This window comes from Ranitomeya imitator, chromosome 4 (genome assembly GCF_032444005.1).
Source record: "Ranitomeya imitator isolate aRanImi1 chromosome 4, aRanImi1.pri, whole genome shotgun sequence".
Classification (NCBI taxonomy): domain Eukaryota; kingdom Metazoa; phylum Chordata; class Amphibia; order Anura; family Dendrobatidae; genus Ranitomeya; species Ranitomeya imitator.
The window spans coordinates 657190939-657205300 of NC_091285.1; the positions used below are offsets into that span (position 1 = coordinate 657190939).

General features: G+C 48.0%; 1 protein-coding gene across 1 annotated transcript in view; it reads right to left on the bottom strand.

The window, feature by feature from the left end:
• Window positions 1-14362, bottom strand: part of DSN1 (DSN1 component of MIS12 kinetochore complex) — a 69996-nt gene that overhangs the window by 13695 nt on the left and 41939 nt on the right. The window contains exons 7-8 of the mRNA XM_069767047.1: window positions 12755-12826; window positions 1640-1787 (exon numbers count right to left, since the gene is read on the bottom strand). Of these exons, the coding sequence (XP_069623148.1) occupies window positions 1640-1787; window positions 12755-12826 (220 nt within the window). The remainder of the gene's footprint in view (window positions 1-1639; window positions 1788-12754; window positions 12827-14362) is intronic.

Consider the following 14362-nt stretch of genomic DNA (forward strand, 5'->3'; position numbering starts at 1 on the left):
AAGACTGGGCCAAAAAATATCTTAAAGGGAACCTGTCACCTGAATTTGGCGGGACCGGTCATATGGGCGCAGTTTTCGGGTGTTTGATTCACCCTCTCCTTACCCACTGGCTGCATGCTGGCCGCAATATTGGATTGAAGTTCATTCTATGTCCGCCGTAGTACACGCCTGCGTAAGGCAGGAAAGGGTGAATCAAACACCCGAAAACTCCGCCCATATGACCGAAAACCGGTCCCGCCAAATTCAGGTGACAGGTTCCCTTTAAGACTGACTTTTCAAAGGTTTTATGGACTGAAATGAGGGTGACTCTTGATGGGTCAGAGGCTGGATCAGTAAAGGGCAGAGAGCTCTGCTCCGACTCAGACGCCAGCAAGGTGGATGTGGGGTACTGGTATGGGCTGGTATCATCAAAGATGAACTTGTGGGACCTTTTTGGGTTGAGGATGGAGTGAAGCTCAACTCCCAGACCTACTGCCAGTTTCTGGAAGACAACTTCTTCAAGCAGTGGTACAGGAAGAAGTCCGTATCGTTCAAGAAAAACATGATTTTCATGCAGGACAATGCTCCATTACATGCCTCCAACTACTCCACAGCGAGGCTGGCCAGTAAAGGTCTCAAAGAAGAAAAAATATTGACATGGCCCCCTTGTTCACCTGATCGGAACCCCATAGAGAACCTGTGGTCCCTCATAAAATGTGAGATCTACAGGGAGGGAAAACAGTGTCTGGGAGGCTGTGGTGGCTGCTGCACGCAATGTTCATCGTAAACAGATCAAACAACTGACAATCTATGGACGGAGGCTGCTGAGTGTCGTCATAAAGAAAGGTCGCTATATTGGTCACTAATTTTTTGGGGTTTTGTTTTTGCATGTCAGAAATGTTTATTTCTATATTTTGTGCAGTTATATTGGTTTACCTGCTGAAAATACACAAGGGAGATGGGAATATATTTGGTTTTTATTAAGTTGCCTAATAATTCTGCACAGTAATAGTCACCTGCACAAACAGATATCCTCCTAAGATAGCCAAATCTAAGAAAAACCCCACTCCAACTTCCAAAAATATTAAGCTTTCATATTTATGAGTCTTTTGGGCTGATTGAAAACAGTTGTTGATCAATAATAAAAATAATCCTCTAAAATACAACCTGCCTAATAATTCTGCACACAGTGTATACAGATTTGGTATCTACATAATCGTACTGTCCTGGAGAATCATACTGCCTGGTGAGTTTTAATGTATAGTGAACATGGTAAATCAAAACCCCAAAAAACTAATTTTGGAATTGCACTTTTTTTGTTAGCAATCTCAACGTACTTTGAATTTTTTTGTCATGCTTTCCGGAGCATTTCATCATAAAATGAACGAGGTCATTCAAAAGTACAACCCGTCCCGCAAACAAACAAAAACAAGCTTGCATAGAGTTATGCGGACAGAAAAAAAAAAAAAAAGTTATAGCTCTGAGAAAAACAAAAATAAAAAGGCAAAAAGCTCAGTCATGAAGGTGTTAAATCTGATTCTAAATCTAATACAAAAGATGTATTAACAAATAAACAATTAATATCTCTTGTTCATTTGATGGGACAACAACACTAACATTTTCAAAATGAAAAGACATTTTCTGCAAGCATGAAACATACCGCAATTTCCATGCAGTCAAATACTGCCCCCTGGCGGTGTAAAATGGCGCTGTAGTCTGGTCTGCTCTGAAGGACTGGATCTTGGGAAGATGGCAGATCAGGAACGCAGAGCGGGGGGTTGTCATTCGCCCGGATTTCTTCAAGATGACTTTTTAAGCAAGATAAGTTTTACTAAAAGTACTCTCTACTAACAAAAATATTTAAAATTATTTGAATAAACCACACAGATCTATAGGAGAAAAGTAAAACTATGCAAGACATGGCTTTTACAGTGAATATACTACACTGTCCTCTAAGGTCCCCTTTAGACGGGCCTGTGGCGGTCAATAAAAGACCACTGATCTGCTATTATAAAGCCGATGGGCTTGGTTAGGCTGCTGTCTGGAATTGTATGTGCACAGAACGATTGTTAATACACTCATTCTGTGCCCATAGAATGCCATGTTATTTGCTGCACAGGTTATTGTGCACGTAGGACGATGTGCTAATGAGAACTATTATTTTTGGCCAGTTTTGCAGTCCATTTCTGTGACAGACTTCGGAATCCTAACCGGGTGTGCTTTGTGCGCTGTCAGGATTCTCCGGAGCCAAGAGCCCACAAGGATGAGATTTGCATCTTACCAGCCACATTCCGACTAGACGTGTCAAGCCTCACGGAATACAAGTTAATGGAGTGAAGTCACGCATGTCTAGTCGGCACCATGACCTCATGTACGCCAAACACATCCTTGCTTTCACCTGACCACCCACAATGGAGAATCCTGACAGCATGCACCGTGCACACTGAGGATTTAGAAGTCTGCAGTAACATACATTGACTGCAGATTTTAATCCTGGACAACAACCCCTTTAAACAAGCTTAAAAATCATCTCCCTGACAAGTGTTTTGCCATGTGCCTTACTCACTGTCTGTTCATCTTGTGCTGCACAGGGCCAGCAGACCTTTTTTTTCTTATGATAAGTCAGGGCAAAGATGGAAGGCAGCCCTTTAATCGCATCCCACAGGGACATGCCCGGGACACCTTACCTAGTCTCCCTCTCTGTACATGGCATGGTCACTACACTCTCCTACATAAACCAATCTATTGTGTGCCAAAAAGATGCATTCTATAAGGGTCAAGAATCAATAAAACAAGTCCACAATTATAGGTCCGTACAAACATGCCGGCAATCGCCAGACGTACTGCAAACACTCATTCTTTGTGAAATAGTATTGTTTAATCCAGCATAAAAATGTAATAATAATACAATAAGTAGTTAATAATATTACAGGGGATTCATGTGTTTGTAACAATATCCGATGCAGAGAGGGCAACTTCCAGACCATAAGTAACTGACCACTAACATCCTCAGCAATCTAGAGAACAAGATCCCGGAAAGCAGAAGCCAAATAAATGCACGACACCACAAAGTGAGAATTTATAGATTTATTTCTATGGTAGTCACTAGACTGAATCTTCAAAGACCAGGGGCTGCACCTCCTTGTGCCTGAAAAGTACGCTGGCCAGAGCAATAATGGCAGCAAAGTGAAGAGGTAAAACAAGGAACCACTGGGCGCTGCTGGAAAAGACGACAGCTCATGGGCCACAAAACGTCCCGCACACATAGGACACACAGGGATGTCATCAGTGTGACGAGTACCGCTGCCCGAGACAGCTCTCATTCTTCTCTGCTCTGTCGGCGATCAGTGTGAGAATGAGGAGTTACATTCAACTGATAACAGCGACAGCAGGTGGCAGTTGATGAGACTATTACTCCCATCAGCCTACACCTGCTGCCGCTAATAACCGTGAGTGCAGGCAATGTCAGTGAGCGGCTGCTATTTTTAGTCTGGGGGGGGGGGAGAATATCCATCACCCCTTACCAGCCCCCAGCTGTCTGCTTTAGCTTGGCTGGTTGTCAAAAGACAGGTGGGCACCCACACTTTTTTTGTTGTTTTTTTTAATTGTTTAAATAATAATATTAAAAAAAAAAGTGTGGGGACCACTCTATTCATGACAACCAGCCTTGCTAACGCTGACAGCTGAGGGTAGCAGCCTGCAGCCGGTTTTGCCTGGCTGGTTATCACAAATATAGGGGAGCCCACACCGTTCTTTAAAATTTCATTATTTATAGCGCAGGTGGCGGTTGATGAATACTCCCATCACCCGCCGCCTGCTCTCAGTTTTCAGTTGAATATAACTGTCAACATTCTCCCCTGCTTGCACTGATCGCCGGCAGAGCAGGGGAAATGATGGGTGCCGTCTTCAGCACCTGACACCAACCCGACTAACAGTACCGCTGCTTCCCAGGCACGGGTACGTGCGGTACCGGTGTGGCACATGGTTGCCCCTTGTGTGTCGCAAGTATTACACACACGGCCATGGATATCACACCTACTAAAAATATCAGGATGTGTGAAACAAGCTGTGGACACATGGGGGATTGGTGGGCGCCCAGGTCCGCTAGCTGGAACCTCATGGACCAGGCATTTTCCCGCCGAACGCCCGCTCTCCTTTTAAAGTGGGCACACTACTCAGACAACACAGGGAGAGGGTAAAACTGTGCGGCAATAATTTATTGAACCACCAACACACAATAGAACAGTCCCAGCAAATACCCAAGATGGTGCAAATTACAGAGTCTCCCCCTTCCACTGACTCGCAGGGATTAGAGCTGCTTCTAGTGTCGCATACCCCCACCAGTGGCTCCCCACTTTTGAAAGGCCCCGACAGTGAGGAGGCAATGAGAAGCTTAGGAAGGTAACAGAACAGTGAGGTATGTGGCCAGGTGAACCGATTGTTCCAATCTGGATTCTTTAAAGGGCAACTGTCGCCCCCTCCAGCCGTTATAAACTAAAAGAGCCACCTTGTGCAGCAGTAATGCTGCATTCTAACAAGGTGGCTCTTTTAGTTTTTGGTTCATGTATTCCCAAAATAAAGCGTTTTGAAACTTATCCAAAATACCTGTCTTTAACCAGGGAGGCGGGTCCTCACCCCCCTGCTTGAACCGCTACTCTGCAGTCACTCAAATCTTCAGGGGCTTTCGGCACCGCCCCCTCCGCGCTGTTTTTGCTCCAAAACCGGCGCCTGCGCCGTGTACTACTGTGTTGTGCAGGCGCAGTAAGCTCTGGCCGTCTGACGTCCCAGCCAGGCTTGCAGACTGCGCCTGTACGGGCAGTGCGGCCACCCACCTCGGTAATCCCAGCCCCGCAGTGTGTTATGCATTATGCACAGTGCGGGGCTGGGATTCCTAGGCATGCGCACTGCGTGTGTCAGCCACTCACCCAGGTCCCCCCGCTGACACACACAGTGCGCATGCCCAGGAATCCCAGCCCCGCACTGTGCATAATACACTGCGGGGCAGGGATTACCAAGGTGGGTGGCCGCACTGCCCGCACAGGCGCAGTCTGCAAGCCTGGCTGGGACGTCAGACGGCCAGAGCTTACTGCGCCTGCACAACACAGTAGTACACAGAACAGGCGCCAGTTTTGAAGCGAAAACAGCGCGGAGGGGGCGGCGCCGAAAGCCCCTGAAGATTTGAGTGACGGCAGAGTAGCGGTTCAAGCTGGGGAGTGAGGACCCGCCTCCCTGGATAAAGAAAGGTATTTTGGATAAGTTTCAAAACGCTTTATTTTGGGAATACATGAACCAAAAACGAAAAGAGCCACCTTGTTAGAATGCAGCATTACTGCTGCACAAGGTGGCTCTTTTAGTTTATAACGGCCCACCCTACATCTCCTCTCTGGTATCAGTCTACCACCCTACCCGTGCCCTCCGCTCCGCTAATGACCTCAGGTTAGCATCCTCAATAATCAGAACCTCCCACTCCCGTCTCCAAGACTTTACACGTGCTGCGCCGATTCTTTGGAATGCACTACCTAGGATAATACGATTAATCCCCAATCCCCACAGTTTTAAGCGTGCCCTAAAAACTCATTTGTTCAGACTGGCCTACCGCCTCAATGCATTAACCTAACGATCCCTGTGTGGCCTATATTAAAAAAAAAAAAAATAAATAAATTAATTAACTGGTTCATGCAGCTTTACATGAACACCCAAGCCTTACACTATGGCTGGTCCGAATAACTATAGCAATTGTTACCATCCACCTCTCGTGTCTCCCCTTTTCCTCATAGTTTGTAAGCTTACGAGCAGGGCCCTCACTCCTCTTGGTATCTGTTTTGAACTGTATTTCTGTTATGCTGTAATGTCTATTGTATGTACAAGTCCCCTCTATAATTTGTAAAGCGCTGCGGAATATGTTGGCGCTATATAAATAAAAATTATTATTATTATAACGGCTGGAGGGGGCGACAGTGGCCCTTTAAGACGTCTCAGGTTTCATTGATGGTCAAAAAAGCAGTCCTGTGTTCTACCAGCCGGGTCCGTAGTACCCCAAGCTGAGATCCTGAAAAGTCACACCGACCATAAGAGAAATAGGGATTTTTGTGTACTCACCGTAAAATCCTTTTCTCCGAGCCAATCATTGAGGGACACAGGACCATGGGTGTTATGCTGCTGCCACTAGGACACCAAGTTAACTCAGAAAGATAACTCCTCCCCTGCAGTATACACCCTCTCACTGGGCAATATTCAACCAGTTCGGTATTAATTCAGTAGGAGTATTAAACATAGTTTTATTGTTTTATGTCAAAACCAAAGAAGTAATAACAAGCCGATAGGGTGGGTACTGTGTCTCCCAATGATTGACTCGGAGAAAAGGATTTTACGGTGAGTACACAAAAATCCCTATTTCTCCTACGCCTCATTGGGGGACACAGGACCATGGGACGTCCTAAAGCAGTCCCTGGGTGGGGAGCAACATAGCTGCTATTACCCCATGTACCACAAGCTAACCACTAAGGTACTACTGCCGACTGCAGAATGCGCCTGCCAAGGGCAGCGTCTGCAGAAGAAAAGGAATGAATGTGGTAATGCTTTGTAAAAGTATGCAAGCTGGACCAAGTCGCAGCTTTGCAGACCTGTTGCCTGCTGCCGAATGGCCCAAGAGGCGCCCACTGACCGAGTAGAATGGGCCGCAATCCCTGCTGGGATAAGAGCACCCTTAACACGGTAGGATTCCTGAATAGCCGATCGGATCCACTTGGCTAGAGTAGCCTTGGAAGCGGGAAAACCCTTCCGTTGTCCCTCTGGAAGCACAAACAGGACATCCGACTTGCGGAAGGAAGCCATCCTTGAGACGTACCGTCGAAGAGCCCTAACCACATCAAGAGTGTGCAGAGCTTTCTCAACTCGATGGACTGGTGCCGGACAGAATGAAGGCTGAATAATCTCTTCATTGAGGTGAAAAGTAGAGACATCCTTGGGTAGAAAAGAGTGGGAAGTCCTCAAAACTACCTTATCCGGATGAAAAATCAGAAACGGGGGTCGGCAGGAGAGGCGCGCCAACTCCAAAACTCGCCTGATTGACGTAATAGGCACTAGAAAAGCTACCTTCCAGGAAAGGAAGTTCAGAGAGACGTCCTGCAGTGGCTCGAAAGGGGCCTCCTGAAGAGCTCCAAGGACCAAATTAAGATCCCATTGATCCAAAGGCATTTTATAGGGAGGCGCCACACGTGAAACTCCCTGAATGAACGTCTTAACCGGTAATCTGGGTGCAATTTTTCATTGGAATAGAACTAACAACGCGGATACTTGTCCTTTAAGTGAGCTAAGTGCGAGACCGGACTATAGTCCTGATTGGAGAAATTCCAAAATGGAAGGAATGGAAAATACCAGAGGAGGCCGCCCATGGGCGTTGCACCATGCGAAGAAAATTCACCAGGTATGGTGAAAAAATGCGCATGGACACGGGTTTCCTAGCACTGATCATGCTAGGGGAGAATCCAGCTTGGGCTAGAATCCAGGATTCAACGGCCACGCCGTCAAAGACAGGGCCCTGGAGTTCTGGTGGTAGATCAGGCCCTGAGAGAGAAGATCCATGTGATCTGGAAGCCGCCAGGGGGTGTCGGCAACCAGCTGAACCAGTTCCGCGTACCATGCCCGGCCAGTCCGGTGCAACTAGGATCACCGGAACCCTCTCTGCCCTGATCTTCTTGATGACCTTCAGTAGCAGGGGAAAAATGTACGGGAGGCGGAATTGATGCCACGGCAGGACCAGTGCGTCTGCTCCGACGGCTCGAGGATTGAGGGACCGGGCAATGAATCGGGGGACCTTGTTGTTTAGTCTTGAAGCCATAAGGTCCACATCCAGAGTCCCCCAGCGAAGACAAATCTGGTGGAAAACTTCCGGGTGGAGATGCCATTCGCCGGAGGCGAGACCCTAGCGACTGAGGAAGTCCGCCGCCCAATTCTCCACACCTGGTATGTGAATCGCCGATATGGGCGAATGGTGGCTCTCGGCCTAACGGAGGATGTGGGTCGCTTCGAGCATGGCTGCTTTGCTGCGGGTTACCCCTTGACAGTTGATGTACGCTACCGCTGTAGCGTTGTCGGACTGGATTCTGATGGGATGACCTGCCAGGAAAAGGTGAAAACTGAGCAAGGCTAGTCTGATCGCTCGTATTTCCAGGATATCGATGGGGAGACGCGATTCCCGAGTGGATCACCAGCTCTGAGCTGTGTGGTGGTTGACTGCACCCCAGCCCAAGAGGCTGGCATCGGTGGTCACCACCAGCCAATGCACTGGGAGAAGGGACTTTTCTTGGTTCTGGGAGGACTTCAGCGTCCACCACCTGAGGGTTTGCCTGACCTGTGGAGACAGACGGTCGAGAGAAGACAAGTTCCCGTTCCATGCCGACAGCAGCGCATGTTATAAGGGACAGAGGTGGAATTGCGCAAACGGAACCGCTTCTATGGCTGCTACCATCTTCCCGAGAATGCGCATGCTTTAACGAATGGAGTGGGAAACTGGGCGGGAGAGACTCCGTGCTCCCTGCTGCAAGGCCAAGGCCTTGTCTGGAGGGAGAATGACCAGGCCACGGAAGTGTCCAGTGTCATTCCAAAAAATGAAATAAGCAGAGCCGGGATCGGAGAAGATTTTTCGAAGTTTATCTTCCAACCCAGGCGAGAAAGAGTATCCACTGTGATAGCGACGGACTCCTCGTAAGCTGGATATGATGGAGCTTTTATCAGCAGATCGTCCAGGTACGGGAGTACCACCACTCCCCGAGCATGAAGGATTGCCATGACAGCTGCCATGACCTTGGTGAAAACTCGGGGAGCGGTGGCGAGGCCGCAGGGTAAAGCCACAAACAAAGTGTTCCTCTCGAAAAGCGAAGCGAAGGAACTGTTGGTGAGGAGGGAAGATTGGGATGTGGAGGTAAGTATCCTTGATGTCCATGGATGCTAGGAACTCTCCCTTTTTCATGGACGCAATGACAGAACGGAGATTCCATTCTGAAATGTTGGATTTTTATAAAGTTGATGAGAAGTTTTAGGTCCAGTATCGGTCGCAGCGATCCATCCTTTTTTGGGACCACGAATAGGTTCGAGTAAAACCCCTTGAACCTTTGGTCTTGGGTGACCGGAATGATGACTCCGTCCCCTTGTAGTGCCCTTATGGCCTGAAGAAAAAACGTTGCCTTTGTTGTGGGAGAACTCGACTGGAAAAAACGTGTCGGAGGAAGATAACAAAAGTGTCTTGTATCCGGAGGACACCAGTTCTCTGACCCACTCGTCGTGGACAACTGAGAGCCAGGCTTGGCAGAACGAAAGCAAATGGCCGCCTACTTTGTCGATGTCCTCCGGATGTTGCAACGAGTCATTGAGTGGAAGATCTAGAGGATCTGGATCCCTTAGATCCAGACGTACTAGGTCTGGGTTTCGAGCTATGGTAAGGCCTGTACGAAACCTGGGAACCTCTGTCTCCGCGCGAGGCTCGTGCTGATCAGGGAGGAGTAGATGACCAATTGGGATTGCTGCGAAAGGGCCGGAATCGAGGTTGTTGTTGATACCGAAACGGCAGTGTAGGTTTTGTTGAGGAAGAAATTTACTTTTTCCTCTGGTTGCATCAGAAATAATTTGGTGTAACTTTTCTCCGAATAAGTGACCAGCTTAGTAGGGAAGAGATGTCAATGATTTTTTGGAAGCAGAATCTGCTCGCCAATCTCTAAGCCACAGGGCTCTTCTGATGGAGATAGCATTTGCGGCTGCCTGTGCAGCGCAATTGGCCGCATGTATTGAGGCGTTAACCACAAAGTCTCCAGCTTGTGCTATCTGGTTAGCCAGGTTGACCGCCTCTGGAGGAAGATTACTGTCGTGGACGGTGGTGGTAAGCACCTCAGCCCAAGCGACCATAGCCTTAGCCACCCCAGTGGCGGCGAAAGATGGAAGCAGTGACGCTGCAGTGGCCTCGAAGACAGAGCGAGCCAGGTAGTTAATTTGACGGCCAGTAGGGTTTTTGACGGATGAAAGATAAAGACAAAAGATAGGAGCATTTTTGAAGCGAGGTGCGATACGGCAGGATCCACGGAGGGAGACTGAAGCCAGTCCTTGATTAGTTCCTGCGCAAAAGGGTATTTGGACTCAATAGGCTTTCGACCTGTGAAACGTTTGTCGGGCCGGTCCCTATGTTTTTAGACAATGTCCTTAAATTCAGGATGAGTGACGAACACCTTTTGAACACGTTTAGTCCGTTTAAAAGACACTACATGTTCTTGAGTGGATACGGACTCCTCTTCCATCTTCAGGGTCTTGTTGACCGCTTCAAAAAGAGAATCAAGGGTCTCTGAGAAGTTGAGGAGTCCTGAACTAAAAGATGCATCAGACTCGTATTCAGAGTCCTGTGCATTGGGGTTCTCGGGAGAAGGGGAACAAGAAATTGAGCTTGCGGAAGCTGAAGGACAAGCACGGCCATGGTCAGGGGACGCGACATGAGTCAGTTTTCTGGAACCCTTAGTCTTTACTGACAGGGTACGCCACCTGCTGGTGGACAGGTCCGTACCTTCGTCAGAGTCCTCTGCGGTAGTCTGGCTTAAAGAGGGACCCCGGAGGGAATCTATTGCCTTGGCCAGGGAATCCATAGAACGTGAGAGGGAAGCGACCCACTCAGGGGGACTAGGCTCCGCAGGGTCAGAGACGGCGTTGGCGGCGGCGGATGCACACAGGTCTGATCACAATCCGCACATGACGGGGTAGTGCAAGCTCGGGGCAAGGCAGTAATGCAAGTGGCACATGAAGTGAAAAACACTGTGTGCTTTTTGTTAGCCTTCTTGGCTTCTTTAGGTTGAGACATGGTCTTAGAGATAAGGGGCCAGATAGGCAGAGTACGCGCTATAGGGCCGGGCAGACTGCAGAGAAGGGGGTTAAGCTTTTGTGGTAGAGCTTACCACGTCATGTGTCTGTGTCACCAGGGAGAATAGGACAGCAATGAGAAGTTGAAGTCCCGTCTTAACTGGGGCTGTCAGCGTTTGCGTCGTGATTCCCCACAGCAGAGTGTAGCAAGATGGCACCCGAGATTTGCAGGGTGCTTCTCGTTCTAAATGAGAAGCGCTGAGATGGTGGGCGGAGCTCCAGCGTGGGCAGAGTAATAGATTGCAGCCTAGTCCGGCTGAAAGTCGGGGGCTAAATTTCTGAAGCCTGCCGGCGATGCACGCCGGCGGCCGCGACGGAGTGTTGGGTGACCGCTGCTGGCAGCCGGCCAATGTTCCTCTCCCCAGAGACCAGGACCGCACCTTCCGACGCAGGAATTGCGAGGAAGGGGATACTCACAGCCTGCAAGCAGTACCGAGGGCGCAGCGCCTCCTTCACAGCGGTATGAGACGAATCCCTTCTTCTTCCATCGGGGGATGGAGAAAAAAAAGGTACATCCATCCATCTTCATCAGCTCTCATGGGGCACGCCATAAGGTGGGGGCCTTATGAGTGTAGTTGGGCCCAGGAGAGGGACATAAGAGTCAGACTCTATGTTCTCACTATCATGCAGGGGGGAGATCGGGACCATGAAAGGCGTGCCCCAGTCGTGACAGGAGAGGGTACGGGGAGGTATACTCCGCGTTCTCACCTGTTGATGGTTCGGGGGAGAGCAGACCCTAGAAAAGGAATCCGTCACCCCCTTCACTCCGTTAATTAAAAAATAAAAATTTACAGAAAAGTAAAAAATAAAATAAAAACGTTGGGATCTGAAAACCAGACCCAAGTGCCTCCTACAGATACCAAGCAAGAACTGGTTGAGTATTGCCCAGTGAGAGGGTGTATACTGCAAGGGAGGAGTTATCTTTCTGTGTTAACTTGGTGTCCTCCTAGTGGCAGCAGCAGAACACCCATGGTCCTGTGTCCCCCAATGAGGCGTAGGAGAAAGTCTCTTTATATAGAGGCATGTAACCTATTTTTAGATTTAGCAAGTGTCCTTCAGTCTAGCATCACAGATAAGGGGAAGAATTGTGATTAGATCAAGTAGCATTACTTGATTATTTAAACTATTTCCATGGTTTTCCCTCTCTGCTTTCAAAGTCAAACTGGCTCCATAACACAATGCATAATTATTAGCATATCAGCAAACATAATTGTTCATTGGCCATGTCTTAAGGTACCGTCACACTCAGTGACGCTGCAGCGATATAGACAACGAGCCGATCGCTGCAGCATCGCTGTTTAGGTCGCTGTAGAGACGTCAAACACAGCAACACCAGTACGATGCAGGAGAGATCCAGTGACGTAACGGCGACTCACTTATCGTTCTCGCTGGTTGTTAGCTCCATGTAAAAACATTGCTGGCATCGTTGCTTTTGCTGTCAAACATGACGATACACGCCGACCTGACGACGAAATAAAGTTCTGGACTTCTAGCTCCGACCAGCGGTATCACAGCGGGATCCTGATCACTGCTGCGTGTCAAACACAACGAGATCGCTATCCAGGACGCTACAAAGTCACGGATCGTTGTCGTTCTCGTTGCAAAGTTGCTGAGTGTGAAGGTACCTTTACTGTTTTACAAAGATAACAGAAGATAAACTGTAGGAGATTATATTAGGGGTTAATATTTGACCTACAAAAAGAGTCAATACTTCAGGCAACAGTTTATGATTCTGGGCCTACACAATTTACGTCTGGCATAATTAAGAAAAAACAATGAGACATCACACAAGCCTTAAGCAGACAAGAGGATTAAAGCCTACTTTGTGTTGGACAAAAGAAACAAGATATGCCTTGTACACTTCTCGATGCTACTTTACCTGGATAAGATGACAGCTTTCGCTTTGTAATTTTCGAGGAGCTCTACCCAGCGACTGGACTCTGTAGTGAACCTGAGAATACAGAAGGTTTAGCTAGGAGTCGATATTAAATGTCACATCAACAGGAATTACCGGCTTGATCAAAAGAACGCGACTTCAAAAGAAGTTATCTGTGTTTATAGGCAGACTGCGCTACCTGTCATTGTCTGCCGCTATGGATATGCTGTTAGGCAAGGAGAGGCTACAATCGGCAATGCAGTCACTGACTTGCCAAGTACCGAGGGGATGAAATACAGTGACGGCCACAGTGCATGAGGTCACTCAGCTATGCTGTAAAGGTTTAGTGAAGATGGCCAATTAATTGACTATTCCAGTTCTATTTCCCGTGAAGCACTTGCTGTTGCTGCCTACCCTGGTGCGCTCATGGGTTTCTTAATGTTGTTACATTCAGCAGAGTTTCCTCGAATTCCATTAATTACATTGGAAAGACTTTGAAGTTTTCCTTCTTAGATCCATTGCAGCAAAGAAAAAAAAAACAATTATCCTGACTGCTTTGCTATTCTTTCCTCAAGTAGATGTCAGAGGATTTTTACACAAATTCCTGATACACACGGAATTGTTTTTTTTTGCTACTGGCCAGTCCTGCATTTAGCGGCTGGGTTTTCTCCAACTACAGAAAGTAGGGTTGCTGCGACTACTGAGAGCAGGGTCTGTTGTGAGTACTGCAGGCAGGTTGACTTGCTCCCAGGGGAGACCACCAGCCATGATGTCAGATAATACAGCCATAAAATACGCTGCTCAAAAAAATAAAAATATGAATACTAAAATACCACATCTTAGATATCACGGAATGAAATATTCCAGTTGCAAATCTTTATTCATTATAGTGGAATGTCTGGAGAGCAATAACACATAAAATGAGCAATGTAAATATCCCATGGAGGGCTGGATTTGGAATGATACTCAAAATCAAAGTGGAAAATCAAATTACAGGCTGATCCAACTTCAGTGAAAATGCCTCAAAGCAAGGAAATGATACTCAGTAGTGTGTGTGGCCTCCACGTGCCTGTATGACCTCCCTACTGTATAACGCCTGGGCATGCTCCTGACGTGGAGGCGGATGGTCTCCTGAGAGATCTCCTCCCAGACCTGGATTAAAGCATCAGCCAACTCCTGGTAAGTATGTGGTGCAACGCGGGGTTAGTGGATGGAACGAGACCTGATGTCCCAGATGTGCTTGATTGGATTCATGTCTGGGGAATGAGTAGGCCAGTCCATAGCATCAATGCCTTCATCTTGCAGGAACTGCGGACATTTCAACTACATGAGGCCTAGAATTATTATTCATCAGAAGGAACCCAGGGTGCACTGCACCTGCAAATGGTCTCACAAGGGGTCTGAAGATCTCATCCCGGTACCTAATGGCAATCACACCTGCCTAGTACATGGAGGGCTGTGCTGCCCTCCAAGGAAATGCTCCTCACACTATTACTGACCCACTGTCAAACTGGTCATGCTGGAGGATGTTGCTAAATTCTGCTCTTACCCATTGTATCCACCTGGGACCAGATGCTATCAGCCCCAACACGTGTTTCGCGTGGGCTTCCT